At 40.8% G+C, this 13,344-nt stretch overlaps 1 protein-coding gene across 1 annotated transcript in view; it reads left to right on the top strand.

Moving 5' to 3' along the window:
- Window positions 1-13,344, top strand: part of ANO10 (anoctamin 10) — a 177,669-nt gene that overhangs the window by 122,230 nt on the left and 42,095 nt on the right. Inside the window, exon 12 of the mRNA XM_072941089.1 lies at window positions 9,674-9,790. Within this exon, the coding sequence (XP_072797190.1) occupies window positions 9,674-9,790 (117 nt within the window). The remainder of the gene's footprint in view (window positions 1-9,673; window positions 9,791-13,344) is intronic.

Here is a 13,344-nt window from a genome sequence, read left to right as displayed (position 1 = left end):
ACCTTCTTTTTAAATGAAGTGTAATTTCTCTTTATCTGCTTGATAAAATTCTCAAATGAAGGCATCTGGTTCTGGGCTTTTTTTTTTTTTTGGTGGGACTTTTTTTTTTTTAATTACTGTTTCAGTCTCCTTGCTAGTTATGTATCTGTTCAGATTTTATTCATGATTCAGTCTTTGTTGGTTGTATGTTTCTAGGAGTTTATTCATTTTTTTCTAGGTTATCCAATTTATTGGCATATAATTGTTCATGCTAGTCTCTTATAATTCTTTTTATTTCTGGCATCAGTTATATGTCCTCTTTCATTTCTGATTTTTGTTATTTGAGCCCGCCCTTTTTTTGTTAATCGAGCTAAGAGTTTGTTGAGCTTTTCAAAAAACCAACTCTTAGGTTCACTGATCTTTTTCTATTGCTTTTTATTTTCTGATTTATTTTTCTCTAATCATTATTATCTTTTCTGCTACCGTTGGGTAGCATTTGTTCTTCTTTTTCTAGTTTCTTGAAATATAAGGTTGGGTTGTTGAATTGACATATTTCTTTTTTAATGTAGGTATTTACTACTATAGATGACCTTCTTAGTTCTTCTTTTGCTGAATCCCATAAATGTTGATATTTTCATTTATCTCAAAATATTTTCTAATTTCCCTGTGATTTCTTCTTTGGCCCATTGATTATTCAAGAATGTACTGTTTAATTTTCACATTTGTTAATTTTTTGGTTTTCCTTCTGCTGTTGATCTCTAGTTTAATTCCATTGTTGTCTAAAAAAGATAATTGATATTGTTTCAATCTTCTTAAATTTGTTAAGATTTTTTTTTGGCTTGACAGGTGATCTATCCTAGAGAATATCCCATGTGTGCTGTAGAAGAGTGTGTGTTCTGCTGCTGTTGGGTGCAGCGTTCTGTGTGTGTCTTATAGGCCCAGTTGGTCTGCAGTGCTGTTCAAGTCCTTTATTTCCTTATTGATCTTCTGTCTGGTTACTCTATCCATTATTGAGAGTGAGGTATTTAAGGCTTCTACTATTATTCATTATTGTCTATTTTTTTCCTTCAGTCCTGTCAATTTTTGCTTCATATATGTGGTACTCTGATGGTAGGGGTATATATGTATAACTAGTATATCTTCCTGATGAATTGACCCTTTATCATTATGTAATGTCCTTCTTTGTTTCTTATCTCCGTCTTTTACCTGATGTAAGTAGGACCACTTCTGCTCTTTTTTTTTTTTTTTTTTTTGGTTACCATTTGCATGGAATATCTTCTTCTGTCCTTTCACTTTTATCCTGCATGTGTCCTTACATCTAAAGTAAGTCTCTTGTAGATGGCATGTAGTTGGATCTTGTTTTTTTTTTTATTCATTCAGCCTCTTTATGTCTTTTGATTGGGGAATGTAATCTATTTATGTTTAAAGTAATAATACTGATAGTAACAAAATTATTACTGCCATTTTATTCATTTCTGTAGGTTTTACAGTTATTTTGTCCTTCTTTTCCTCTCTGGATGTCTTTTGTGCTTTGTTGATTTTTTTGTAGTGACTTGCTTTGATTCCTTTCTCATTTTTCTTTTGTGTATCTTCTATAGGCATTTCTTTGTGGTTACCATGGAGAGTATATAAAGCATCTTATAATAATCTATTTTAAACTGATAAAAACTATAGTCACATGCAAAATATCTATTTTTTTATATCCCCCATTTGTGTTATTGCTGTCACAAATTACGGTTTTTTATATTTTGTGTTCATTCACATAGCTTTATAGTTATAATTATTTTTATGTGCTTATCCTTTAAATCCTATATCAGAATTTAAAGTAATGTACAGACCACCATTGTTGTATTCTGTATTTGTCCATATATTTACCTTCACCAAAGAGCTTTATATTTTTATATGCTCTTGTGTTGCTGTCTAGTATTCTTTCATTTCAACTTAATGGACTCCCTTTAGCATTTCTGGTAAGGCAGGTAATGGTGATAAATTCCCTTAGCTTTTGTTTATCTTGAAAGGTCTTTATTTTTGAAGGACAGTTTTGCCAGATATAGTATTCCTGGTTGACAGGTTTTTACTTTCCACCCTTTGAGTGTATCATCTTACTCCCTTCTGGCCTGTATTTTTTCTGCTAAGAACTCTGATAATCTTATGGGACCTCCCTTGTACATGATGTGACAAATCTTGCTGCTTTCAAGATTCTCTTTGTCCTTTGACAGTTTGATTATAGTTATCTTGATTTGGGCTTCTTTGGGTTCATCCTACTTGGAGTCTTTTGAGTTTCTTGAATTGAGATGTCCACTTCATTCTTCAGGTTTGGGAAGTTTTCAACCATTATTTCTTCGAATAAGCTCTCTGCCTCTTTCACTTTCTTCTCTTTCTTAGATTCCCATAATGCATATATTGATGTGCTTGATAGTATCCCTTAAATACCTTAAGCTTTCTTCATCTTTCTTGATTCTTTTTTCTTTTTGCTCTTCTGACTTAATACTTTCAAATGGCCTGTCTTAGATTTCATGGATTTTTTTTTTCCCTGCTTGAACAAGTTTGATGTTGAACCTATCCAGTGAATGTCTCAATTCTGTTACTGCATTCTTCAGCTCCAGAATTTCTGTTTGGTTCCTTTTTTATAGTTTCTGTGTCCTTGTTGAGATTTTCATTTTGCTCATGTGTCATTTTTCTGATTTCAGTTAGTTGTCTGTGTTCTCTTGTACTTCACTGAGCTTCTTTAAGATGATTGTTTTGCATTCTTTGCCATGTAATTCGTAGATCTCTGTTTCTTTACGGTCATTTTTTTGAGATTTATTGTTTTCCTTTGATTATACCGTATTTCCCCCTTTGTTCATGTTCCTTGTTATTTTTTGCTGAGATTTGAAAAAGCAGCTGCCCTTCTGGTCTTTATAGACTAGCTTTCTACAGGCAAAGACCTCCCCCGGTCAGCCCAACTAGAGATTCTGGGAATGTCTCAAACCTTTCCTGGGGATGTGTTTTTTCTGGACTTGTGCATGTAGTTTCCCAGTGAAGGAGGTCTGCTGGTTTCTTTTTTAGGGATTTGTACTCTCTTGCTCCCTCTGGTGTCTGTCTTCAGTACCGCGGGTTCTCTGGTACTTCAACAAGCCTCCCATCTCTCCTTTGTTCTCATTGGCCCCCCAGGCATCCAAAGTATGTAGAGTCCTATCCAGTGCTCTGAGTATATTGAGACAGAAACCAGTTCCTAGGGAAATACCTTGAAAAGTTTGAACATTGGATGTACGTTCCACTCTTCTCTCTCCCCCTTGGAGGAGAAACCACAAGCTGGGTGTTTTCTCCCAATTGTGTTGAGTGTGCCAGCTTGGAGAAAAGTTATCAGAGGAGAAATCCAGCAGCTTTTCTTACTCATTTTAATGCAGCTGTTCTTGGCTTTGGGCTTGCCCAGAATCCTGTACTTCTTAGCTGTTTTCTGGAGTTCTCACAAAGGCTTTTTGGACTGTATATTGTTGTTAACTCAGTGTCTCTGTCAGGGAACAAGGTTTGGGGCTTCCTGTCCTACCATGTTGCTAATAGCACCCTGGCCTCCACGTGTTCAGTAGGAGTCTGGCATGACATTGAGCTCAGCTTCTCTCTTGGCCCCAGCAACCCCACACAAAGAACCCTTCCAGAAGACCACATGCTTTCTTTAAAGGGCAGGTCTTTGGCTCTAGTGCAAGAGTAGAACTTGCAGTCACTATGTTACAAGGTGGCATGAGAAAGTGTTCCTACAGCCCCATCTTTTCTAAAGGCAGTTCTTCCACACATTCACTTTGGTGCTGACTTCCTGCCCCACTCCTGTCCTTTTGTGGGGTTGAATCTGATGTTGGCCTCCCTTGGAGGCTCCTTGGGAGGACCTGCCTTTGTCTCAGAAGATGTGAGCTGCACTTTCCACTCCATAAGTCCTATATTCAGAAGTTTTGGCAAATTCTCTTTTTTTCCAGTCTCATTCTTTTTAGACTGTATCATTCTGTCATTTCAGGGGACCGTGGGGAGGTAGAAGTTGATGTGCATGCTTGAACTACTACCTTAAAATGAAAATCCCTGAGGCTTGTTTTTCCTTAAGTGCCTAATTCTATAATTTTTTAAATCTCAGCTTCATTAATCAATTTTTATTGGCATTTGACTTTTAATTTGTCTTATAATCAGCAGAGGGTGCATTTTTTGAAGGAGTCTCTTTTATTCACTGGGCTCTGAATGGAAAAAGGTAATGCAGCCAACATACCACTGTAGAAGTCGAATTAACTTTTCAGGATTCCAAGAATTCAACTCTCATTTGCATTTTCTGTTTCAGAAGAGACAGAGTTGGGGACACATTGCTACAAACACAGCTGCTACTGTCAATCATATCATGAATTTTCTAGTTTTTGTAAAATAAAACAGTTCCACTCACTCTCTGTGCACCTGGCATGAGACTCCCAAGTGTCTGACAGCCCTGCCGTGACCACAGGTGAGCAACACGGTGATGGCAGAGTAGGCAATACTTTACCGCTGGCACCAGAAAACAGTAGCTTCTGCGTGCTTATTTTCTCTGGTCCTGTTCTTTTTCTCTTTTCCAACTGAGACACCCTATAATCATTATTTGAAGCATATCGTTATGGGTAGCCAACTTCTTTGTATTTATTAGTTTCAAAATTCTGCCCGTCTCCCACCCCACCCCTCTCTGTTTCTTTCCTCCTTTACATTGTTTAGGATATAATTTTGTGAGTTTCACTTTAAAAGATTGTTGGTGAAGAATCACAATCCTGGCCCACAAGGTGTCTTCTCTTTTCATACACTGGCTATGAAAAGCCAGTCCAACTATTCATTTCAAGTGTGTTTTTCTTTAAATCCAAGCAGATTTGTATTTTACCATAGGTTTTCTTTTATTTATGAAAACAAGTAAAAATAGCTAAAATGCCTTTTGCATTTTTTTTTCTCAGTTCAGTTAGCAGAGAGTAGTTCCCAGCCTGGAAACAGATTTTCTGTATGGAAAGTATAAACAAGATTTTTTAAACTGATCTTTTGAAATCGTTCTATAAATGTCATTTAGGTTTCTAGGGTAGACTGCAAAAGCTTACTTAACACTTCACGATGCTGAACTTGAATTCTGGATCCTGGGTACAAGAACCCAGTAAGAAGGAAGGGGAGTGTGTGTCTGATTTATCCCTTCCTGAGTATTCAGTGTTGGTTCCTTTCTGCTTCTCTTTACCCATCTTCCTTGAGGCTGGTACCCTGTGTTGAAGCTGCAGTGGTGTCTTCCTCACCCCACTCCCAAGTACTCAAGGTTATTGGGAGTGGAGAGAGTACAGAGAGTGATTGCCAGCACCAGCTAATTAACTTAATTGACTTAATTCTGTGAATGGTGATCATCCTTAACCCTCTGAGGTATATTTTCACTTTTTAAAGATGATGTGCCTTAAGCCAGATGAACCTATAATTGGTGGAATTTCTGAGAGTGTAGCAAAGTCAGTGGGGGGAACCGGTATGACAGAAGATTTTGAGAGATAAAGTGGGAGAAGGCCATTGTCTGAGCAGTCTGGCCCTGCATCCATGCGCTGTGTGTATTTGCAGCGTGGGTGAATCCAAAGTGATTGCTTCCCCCAGTTTCCTGGACTTTCGATTAAAAGGCAGACTCTCTGAGCTGCAAGTTGTCTGGTCAGGTTTGTTTACTGGGCACGTGGGCAGCGGTGACCAGGTGGGTGAAGAGCATGGCAGGGCACGGGGAATTCTTTGTTAAGTGTGGAGTGGGATCCCTGTGCTCTTTTGCATATAAGTGTTCTTTCCCAAATAAAGGCATGTCTGTTAAAGACTGAAGATAACGAGATTGCCGAGTGCTGCCATCCAAACAAAATTTCATTGTGAAGATGTTGATGTATTTTCTCCTAATCAAGTTAATAAAGTTGGCGTTTTTGTTGTTTTTTGACACTTTTTTTTTGCTGAGGTTTATGATTATCTGTTTTGAGGAAAGGCTATTTATTGATGATTTATGATTAGATCTCGGAAGGAAAAGTGAGAACACTGTGTAATTCTCACGTGTCTTTCCTCATGTTAAGCATTGAGTTGCATATTCTGAGCAATGATTTTCTTCTAGAATTCTTCTCTTAAGCCTCAAATTAGTGCCCTTACATGCTTTTGTTCCTGGTGGCCAGCCCGCCCTCCTTGACAGGGACAGTGTCAGACCACCTGCTTATGGCCAAGCCCTTGCCTGGCCTGGCGCCCTGCGTCTGGGCCTTGGAACTTCTTCCAGGATCTTCACCTTTGATTCTTTTCTCATTTCCTCCCTGGAAGCATTTCATCATATTTAGGATTTGGACCTTTAGAGAACAAACCCCTGGCCAGCCCAGGTCTCCTCCAGCCTCACCTCTCCTTGGCAAGCGGGAGAACCCTGCCGTCAGCCCCTCCCTCCTGCAGCCTGGCTGGCCGGTCTGTTCTCAGCATCCCCCCACCCACAGTCCTGCTTCTGTGGCCCCTCAGCTGAACCCTCCCACCAGGGCCACCAGAAGCCCTCCTGGTGGTTACACCCAAATGTTTCTCCTCAGGCTTCAGGTACTTGGCCTTCAGCACGCACCTCGCCTGGCTCCCTTCTCTCCCCTTGGCTCTGTAATTCTGAGCCTTCTGGGTTTCCACCCAGCCAGCCTGCTCTCCTCAAGCCTGCCTCTGGCTCCGCCCCTCTGCTAGTCACGCCCGTTTTGGTCCCCGCAACCCCCCCAGTTCCATCCTCTGCCATCATCTTGGCTCACCTCGTATTTTCTCTCTCGCCTGTTCCCGCGGCTTTATTTGCCGCTCACACATGGACATCAGTGACTCCCAGATCTCGGCCTCCAGCCCTCCCGTGAACTTGAGACCCCTCTGTCACACTGTGTGAGCAAGTCTCCACTTAGACAATCCATAGACACTGAAAAAACCCAGCCCACACAGGCCCCTGCTCCCGTCCAGCTGGCTCCTCATCCTGTGCGAATCCTTCAGTGGGTGCATCACGGCCTCCTGTCCAGCCTTCTGCCGATGAGCCCTCAGATCATTCCTGGGCTTCACCCCGCTGCTCTTCCCAGCTGACCTGCCTGCTGACTTGTCCACCCTCCCTGCCACAGATGGAGAGATCCGATTGAGTCATTCCCACGTCTGTGCCTTCAGCACCTCCTCACTCCTCAGCCTGGTTACCCGGCTCCTTCGTCACTGGCTCCTGGTTGCCTCTATGGCCCCCTCTCTTGACCCTCCCCACCCCCTTGAACAGTTGTCCCCTCTCTGAAACACCTCCTCCCCTTTCCTGCCTAGCTAACTCCTTCTCATCCATCACGTCTCTGCTCAAACTTAACTCCCATCAGGAAGCCCTCTCTCACCTGTGGAAAGTTGGGGTACTTGGGATATCTGCCGGGCTGAGTGCGCCTGGCCCTTGGATGTAGCCTGGCAGGAACACTTAGGTGTGGTGTCGTGATGGCCACCTCATCTCCCCACCTAGACCGTGAACCAGGACGCTAGGCATTAACAGAGCGGATGGACGCAGTGCTGCTTTCCCGCTGGCCCTCCGTGGTGCTGCGAGCCAGCTAAAGAGTGCTGGGCTCTGTGGTTTCTGGGGGGCCTTCAAAGCATGTGATCTTGGAGTTGTTCAGTAGGAAGTGACAAACTTGAAACAAGTAGGTCTACTAGGAACCTATTTTGCAAATATAGTTCAAAAGAAAATGATTTCTCTCCATCTGAGCTTTTGAATGCATTTATTATAGAATGTTTTTAGGAAAATAAACTATGGGGAGCTACTCAAAACCTTACTGATACATAAGTGTTTTTACCATGTTAAAATGACTTCCTGTTTTAACTAATAATCTAGTAGATACCAACTTTTTCAATTCAGCAGAATTTTATGAATATGTCATGTGGAAACTATGAGCACCAAGGGTGTGGCAGCCTTGCCCAGTCACCCAGGAGCCAGCCGGGTTCCCAGAGAAGGGTCAACACATCTTATAGGACCCTGTGCACAAGGGAAGACCTCGGCTGGGCCTTCTTTCTCAGGAATTCCCACCGAGACTCCAGAGAAGAGAAAAAGGGGACAGATTAGTTAGGAGAGGTGGAAGGGGGTCAGTGACTGGGTCATGCTGGGGCTCCAGAAACTTGAGGTCTCACGGTTTCTGAAAAATACAGATTTCTTTTCATCTACTAATTTGTTTATTTCTTGTCTAACATTTCCTCTGAAGAAGTTAAATCTTGTATAAAATTACATCTCAGTACTCCATTGGAATGAAATATTGATGCAGGATAGCTTTTTCTGAATTACTCATTTATTCTTTCTAGATAATATTCGAGTTCCTATTAATTCAATTCACTTAGTTCAGAATTGCAATATATAATGTCATGATCCATGTTGCTTTGTCGTCTTGTTTTCATACTATTGACACCTAGTCAGTGTCTTCCAGTGCCTTCTTTAAACACAGCAGTCACATTGCAGTGAAGACTGCCAGTTCCTGGTCCACTCCAGACCTCTCGTCAGCATCAGGCAGTGCCCGGCCTGCCCTGGGGTTCTGCCGATTTTCAGGTCTTTGTATTGAATTATTGCTTGTTCTGGCGTGATGCTAACTTCCTTCATTACTTCATGCTTCTCCCAGGAGATACCCACACGTCATTTATCCTTCCTCATCCTTCCTCCTCTTGAAAATATCACACCAAGGAATTCACTTATTTTTTTCCAGCTGTTTTCTTTTTCTGTCAGTAATTCAGTGTAACATTTCTTAGAGGCTATTCCATCTCCTTCACTGATTTTCATCATGCCTTTCCATGATTTCCTACCTTTAAATTTTATTTTACAGCTTTTAATACTTAGTAATTCACGCTGCCATCAAAGAGGCAACTTTATTCCTATGATCATTCAGATTTCTGTGGGTATTGATCCTGGTTACAATTAGAAAAGCATCAAGAGTTGAAGCTGTGCATCTGAGGAGCAGGCTTCCCAGTGGAACAACCCTTGGTTTATTTTGGTTCATGCAGAGGAAGAAGCATAGTTATAAACCTCGTATTACTGTGTTATAGAGAACCTCTGTGTGATGTTGGCATAGAAGCGGAATAAAATAGCCGGGGTCTGAGTTTCCCATATGACAGTGGCTACACTTTACGTGTTATAAAGGATACACTCCACATTGCTGTATACTTCTCCATCCCACAGTATCTGGAGTCTGCAGCGTGAGGTAATGTGTTACAGCCAGTCATTTCATCAGTATTTATTAATTATCATTTCATGAAAGAAACTGCACCGGGCACTATTGGGGATGCAGAGGATTCAAGGCACCTGCTGTTTAAGGCACTTGTATGTTTCATGTAACTCAGCCTCACACACAGCACAAGGGAGGATGCTTTTGGGCAAAGGGAGAATTGACTCTGTAAGTGTTACACGCTGAAATACATTGACAATTAAGACACAGGTAGAAAAAAACATTTTGTGAAAGACTTTTCAGAATAAACTTTATTTTTCATTGAGAGTAGCAGTTTAGGGGAATATCTGATTTTAAAAGAATGAAGCGAAGCAAATCAATAATTATTGAATGGGCCACATTGGAGTGGATTAACTCTAACTCATGGACCTGGATGATCTGTGACACATCACAGGCCAGTCATTAGAAGTGACCCAAGACTGAGTAGGATCACAGGGTGCCTAGGTGCTGGCTAGTTTCCTTGCCCGCTGGTCTGACGAGCCCCATCAATGTGCACTCTTTCTTGTTTTCAGCATGCACTCCTGGCTTTTAAGTTCATCCTTGCATTTGCCATACCTGATAAGCCGCGACACATCCAGATGAAACTGGCCAGACTGGAATTTGAATCTCTGGAAGCACTCAAGCAGCAGGTAAGGGCAACTGCCTTGAAACTTCTATATCATAGGGGGAAAAAAAAGAATATTCAAAAGATAAATTGGACAAACTGGGGAAATAATGGCAATGTATAAAAAATGCTTAGTAATTTAGTTCAAAAATATGTTTTATAAGTCCATGAAAAAAGAATCCAGTAATCAAACATATGAAAGGATGACATATGAAGCGATATTCAGCCTCACTCAAAATTAATGTAAATTCAAGCAACAGTGAAATACCGTCTTACATCCATTCTGTCGGCAAATGTTGGTGGATAACCTGTCCTGACTGGATGTGGGGAAATTGGACACTTTTATACAATCTTGGCAGAAGTATAAATTGGTTCTGCCTTTCTAGAATGCGTAAGTCTAAACTATCCTCCAACTCAAAATGACTCTTGCTAAGGAAATGGTTACATCTGCAGTGTGTACCAAAATATAGTCATCGAAACATTTTTATCAGCAAAAACCTGGAGATAACTAAATACATTAGTAGGAGTCTGGTTAAATACATTGTGGTATAATACGGTTTCGTGTGATAAAATTCTTGGGACCTATTGTTTAAAAAAAAAAAGATGTGTGTGTGTCACTATTTTGTTAAGTGGAAAAAGCAAGATACAGAACAATATGATACCTTTGGGTCAAATTTTAAAGAAAAAGAGGAGGGAAGGGAAGATAAATGGATGAATACTGATCTGGGCATTTGTTTGTCTTGGAAGGACCCCCTGCCCCCTACCCTATCCTGAGTTGCCTTTGAGGAGAGGAATTAAGATTTCATTTTTCACCTCCATTTGGGATTTTCTGACCATGCAGGTGTATTACTTTTTCAAGGTCAACAGGAATTCTTTGGGAGCGGGATCATTTGCCATTTGTTTTCTGTATACTTCTCTGCATTTAAAACATTAATGTAAGTCAGTAAGGAATATTCCACCTTCATGTTGGTAGTTTGAATAATTCCTTAATTCCCTAATGCCATTTGCAGCAGACACATATGGTGAGTATCTCCTTCTTACAAACATTCATATGCTTCTTTTTTTTTTTTTTTTAGAAAAAAGATTTAAACATCAGGTGAAATTTTTAGAGTAAAATTTCTTTTTGCATAATCTGTATGGTGCACATGAGATTTGAATCCATGAACCAAGTGTGGAAACCAAGTTGTAGTATCAGGCAAAGTGGGATTTGTTGTCATTTCCTCAGTAAGCCTCGGGTAAGGTCAGGGTGAGACCAAGACCAGAGGACAGGTCTGCAGGCTCCTCAGTTAGCACCCCATTCAGTATTTTAAGGAATTTGCTCAGCTCTCTCTCAGAGGAGAGGCTGAGACCACCTGGGTGAGGGGCAGAGAAGTAGGATGAACCGGGAGGTTCCAAATGGCGACTTTTCTTAGATTTGCAAGGAACACCTGGGCACGGACAGTCATGGGGCCGCTGTGGGTGTTCAGACACTCAACTTACACGTGTCCTCTTTCCTGCATGTAACCGCCCAAGGGTGCCGAGGGAAGTGGGCACTTTGCAGAAGGAGGGCACGCCCCCCACCATTTTGAACGCTACTGCGTGCCTCGTCCCCAGTTAAACCCCACCCCGGGTGACAGAGAACCTTTCAAAGTGGAGGTGCCAGGGCTCAGCCGTGTTCGATTAAAGCACCCTAATTACCCCTCCTCCCCTTAAGAGCTACATTTCCAAAATATATCTAGAAATTTACAGTCAATAACTGTTAATAAAAACACTTACTCTGTTTATATAACTTTATCATTTATGTATCCATAGTAATTGTAATGATCAATCAGTCCTGAAGAATTTTTTAAATACTTGTAGTGGGGTTTCTAGTCACAGGAACTTTTAAAGGCTTTTTAAGTTTCAATTTGGGGCATAAAATTATTGCAGCAAAGTATAAGCAAATAATTGATAAAGACTTTCAAGGAAAAAAAAAATTAGGATCAGCTTCTTTGGGAGAAGTGGAAATAAAATATTATTTCAAAGAGGGGTAAAAAGGACAAACAAAATTTGTCCAGTTAGTTAAGAGCATGTTTGTGTATTTTTGAATGAGTGATGGTGGGTATTATATCAGTACAGTGTTTAGCGTCTCTTGGATATCTTTAAAAGAGTGTCCTTATAGTTTATTTTTAAGTGTGTTTACAGTATGCTAGGAAGTACATTTTTTGCCACTATTTAATTTATGATGAAAATTTTAGATGTCAATTTAAAATTGTGAGGGAGAGAGGGTCCTTAGTATCCAAAATTTTTAGGGGTTATGTAAGCAAAAAAAAAAATTTAATTGTACAGCATTGTCTCTGGAAGAGTTTTGGTAAATCAGTTTCTCCACTGATTACATTTCTGAAAGTGAGGTTTTATTGCCTGGGGCAGGCAGCTCCCTGACTGGTCATGTGCACACTCCAGGTCAAGGTGAGATCTTGCTTCGAGTTAAGTAAAGCTTTCCTCTCTCTCAGAATTTCACGCTGCCATGCGTCTGTCTAAAAGGCAAAGGGTCTTTCTTGATGTTGGATGTGATTGCCATGTCTCATGTTACTAAATATGTTACCTAAAAGTCCCACTTCAGAGCTGTCGCATTTGCTTTTGAGGGACTCATGGATGTTAGTGTTTCCTGTGGACAAGACTAAATAAGCTCCCAGTCGTCTCAGCTCCTGGATCCTCATGTCTTCAGATATGCCCTACCAGACAGTACAGCAGAGTCCTGAGTCAGAGGCGGTTTTGTTGACACTGATCCTTTATTGAGAAATGAAACATTAACCAAATTCTATTTTATATTATTTAAAAAGAAAAAAAAATCGAAGTGGCTTTAAGTTTCTCTGGGGTGTCTTCTGCTGAGGACATAGATGTGGTTCTGATTAATACCACCTGCTAAGAAAATGTGATTATTTGGTGCTGATGTTGTTGTTAAGGGTCTGGAGAGACAGAGATGTCCAATAGGTTTCGACTCAGTATAAAAGCCCCCAAAGAAAATGTTCCTAGTTTGCACTAAAGGTGGCAAATTCATTTACATGCAGCTCCAGCGTCTCGGATCCGTCAAGTAGGCGGGTGGCCATGATGAGTACCTGTGGCTTCCCAGGGCCAGGAAAAGTGTTCCTGCCTCCACCTGCTGCCACTGCCTGTGAAAGGTCTAAATAGTCCTGGGTATGGAAGGTCACCCATTTTGCGCTTTTTAAAAAGTCACATTCACTGGCATGAATTTGAAAATCACTGACATTCAGTTTACTTGTTCAACTAGTGCCATTTCGAGGACATAGAATTTTTTTCTTTCTTTCTTTTTCCCCACTCTGACATTTAGCTATCTGCTGTTTATTTATTTTACTTTTTAGTTTATTTTTATTTTTTGTGAGGGAGGAAGGTAATTAGGTTAATTTATTTATTTTATTTATTTTTGGAGGAGGTGCTGGAGATTGAACCCAGGACCTCATGCGTGCTAAGCATGCACTCTACCACTTGAGCTATCCCCTCCCTACAGCTATCTCCTTTTTAAACAAGTGGAGCCGCGCATGACTGAGCTTTTCCCATGTGCCAGAGGCAGAGAGAGCTTCTGCCTTGTCTTCTGGTCAG

This window comes from Vicugna pacos, chromosome 17, assembly GCF_048564905.1.
Source record: "Vicugna pacos chromosome 17, VicPac4, whole genome shotgun sequence".
Classification (NCBI taxonomy): Eukaryota; Metazoa; Chordata; class Mammalia; order Artiodactyla; family Camelidae; genus Vicugna; species Vicugna pacos.
Note: the sequence above shows the minus strand (reverse complement) of the source record. Positions and strands in the feature narration are given on the sequence as shown.